At 64.1% G+C, this 2707-nt stretch overlaps 1 protein-coding gene across 1 annotated transcript in view; it reads left to right on the forward strand.

Annotated features, from left to right (window-relative positions):
- The window catches only part of N4BP3 (NEDD4 binding protein 3), a 2912-nt gene extending 868 nt beyond the window's left edge, over positions 1-2044 (forward strand). The window contains 3 exon segments of the mRNA XM_009893354.1: positions 1-311; positions 544-801; positions 1027-2044. The exon segment at positions 1-311 is cut by the window's left edge and continues 10 nt beyond it. Coding sequence (XP_009891656.1) covers positions 1-311; positions 544-801; positions 1027-1599 — 1142 coding nt within the window. The 3' untranslated portion in view covers positions 1600-2044.
- The last annotated feature ends 663 nt before the right edge of the window (positions 2045-2707 follow it).

Below are 2707 nucleotides of genomic sequence, written 5' to 3' on the forward strand. Positions count from 1 at the left end.
GCTCCCGCCTCAAGCCTGCCCAGAGCCAGTTCAGCGCCTCCATGGGCCACATCAACCACATCGGGGGGTCCTTGGACAGGGTCTCCCGGAGCCCCAGGGACCCCCTGGCCCCTGAGAAGGCACCCCTGTCCTGCAAAAGCATGGCCACGCTAAGCCGGCTGCAGAGCCCTGGGGAGCCCCCGCCGCCCTACGAGTTCACCTACTCGCTGGAGGATGCAGTGAAGCAGCTGGAGGACCGGCTGCAGGAGACGGGAGGAGAGCTGCGGCAGCTCAAAAGGAGCCTTAGTGAGACCGAAGACCCCTTCACGCAGGTGAGCCATGGGGCTGGGGCTGCACTGGGTGACCCTGGTGGGGCTATGGGGCAGGGGTGCCTCGGTGGAAGGAGCTGTGAAGGAGCTGATGTCCTGTTGTGGTGGGTGATGGGCTGGGAATGTCCAAGCATGGGAGGACCCAACATCATGGGACCTTCTGGGATCCCACCCTGGGGCTGCCCTGCATAGGGGCAGGCTACAGACCCTCACCAGTGTCCACCTGTTCTGGCAGGTGTTTGAGGACAAGCAGCGGCTGTGGCTGGATGAGCTGGAGGATCTGAAGCAGATGTACATGGCCAGGCTGCAGCAGGTGATGCAGCAGGCACAGCGTGGGCAGCGGGCGCTGCAGCTGCAGCTCTACAAGGCGCAGCAGGAGAAGAAGCGGCTGCAGGAGGAGCTGAGCATGCAGCAGTGCCAGTGCGAGGAGCCCAAGCTCCGGCAGACACAGGGTGAGCGTGTCAGCCCCAAGCTGGAGGAGACCAAGTGGGAGGTGAGTTCCCTTCCTTCCCTCTCTGTTGCCACCCTCCTCACTGTGGGGCCAGGACAGGGGCAGCAGTTCCCTGCTCTGGTGTCACTCATGGCCACAGGACGGAGGGGACGATCCAGGTGTGATGCTCATGGTCTCCCAGGGATGCTGTGGTGACAATCTGGGGTGCTGCCACCCCAGGGGTCCTGCTTCTCCAACCCTTCCTCACTGCTTGCCCATGCCCTGCAGGTGTGCCAGAAGGCAGCAGAGATCTCCCTGCTGAAGCAACAGCTCCGGGACACCCAGGAGGAGATGGCTCAGAAGCTGGGTGAGATCTTCAGCCTGAAGACACAGCTGCGGGAGGCCAAGGCAGAGGTCCAGGCCAGGGACTCCCAGCTGGCACAACTGGCAGACTCCTTCCAGACCCCCCCAGAGCCCAGTGCCTCGCTGCCGCTGGGCGACGACCCCATGCCGGCGTGCCAGGACTTCCCTGGCTGCGAAACTGATGATTCCAAGTGCCGGGGCCTTCACAGCGACACGGCAGAGCCCCTGGAGCGTCAGGTGGAGTGGCTGTGGGCAGAGCTGCTGCGAGAGCGGCGCCAGGGCCAGCTGCAGGCTGTGAACTTTGAGCTGGAGAGGAAAACCTGGCAGGAGGAGAAGGAGAAGGTGCTGCGATACCAGCGGGAGCTCCAGGCCAGCTACATGGAGATGTACCACCGGAGCCAGGTGCTGGAGCGGGAGCTGCGGCAGCTGCGGTCAGAGCCCAGGGATGTCGGGGCAGACTCGCCGTGGATCGAGCGGGTGGAGTCCTCGAAGATTTGAGCGAAGGGATGCCAGCGGGACTGTGAAGGGGGAAGGTCTCTTGCTGCTGCAACGGGACAACCTCAGGGTCCGCACAAGGACCGGCCGCTCCGCTGCCCTGGGCAGAAGGACTGATTGCGACAAGGGAGCTTTTCCTTCTTGCAGCGCTTCAGGCCCTTCTGTGTGTGGGGTGTCTTGGAGACGGTGGGTCACCTGTGCCAGGGTCGGGGTCTTGCATGTGCCCCGTGCTCTGACTCCAGGAGCGTTTGCTCTGTGATTCCTTCTGCCACGGGGGCAGAAACCAAGCGCCCTGTGAGACATTCCCTGTCCCTCCTGCTCTGCCGCCCCGCTTCCCTACAACCCAGTAACTTAATGTCTTGGTCAGGAGAGGCTCAAGCCCGGTCCCCAGTGCCTTGCTGTGGGGTTCCAGCTGCTGCTTGCAGTGGCTGCCCTGTCAGCAGGGTCCTGGAGCCTGCAGTGCCCTGTGCTGGGACCAGTCTGCGTTGGTGCCACTGGGAAGGCAGAGGAGGAAAGCCTGATAAGTGCTGGGAGGGGGGAGGCAGCTGCCCCAGCACCTTTGTTGGTGCTTTCTGTGTCACTGGTATTGGGGCCACTCTGCACTGGGGGGTGGTTAATGCAGCTTCCCATCACGGAGCCCTTGGGCTGAGGGATGAGTGCCTTGTGCAGTGAGGGACGGGAGCCCAGCACCCTGCCGTGCTGGGAGCCCTCTGGGGAGGGGAAAGAGGACTGGGGCATGTGGGCAGGGGGCTGGGATGCTCCCCAAGCCGGGGTATCCCCACATCACCCCTGCCAGGGTGGGTGAGGGGTAGCTGAGGAACTGGGCCAGTGCTGGGGGGAGAGCAGGTCGAGAGGCGCTGGAAGGAGCCCTGCTCCATGCCTGTAACAACAGAGCCACATGAAGGCTGGGCCTGGCCCCGCTCTCCTCGGTCTTTCCTGCAATAAACCCGGATTTCATTCTTCTGTCCTCTGCCTTTGCTTTCCTCCAGCGCGGGTGGCGGGCTGGCCTGGGCCCTGCTGTGCCCGGGGAGGGTTCCTGGGAGCCGCCGCGTCAGGGCAGGAGGCGGCCCGGTGCTGGCGGTACAACCAGTTGGGGCATTGCAGCGGGCTG

The sequence above is a fragment of the Charadrius vociferus genome, unplaced genomic scaffold (genome assembly GCF_000708025.1).
Source record: "Charadrius vociferus isolate BGI_N301 unplaced genomic scaffold, ASM70802v2 scaffold1041, whole genome shotgun sequence".
NCBI lineage: Eukaryota > Metazoa > Chordata > Aves > Charadriiformes > Charadriidae > Charadrius > Charadrius vociferus.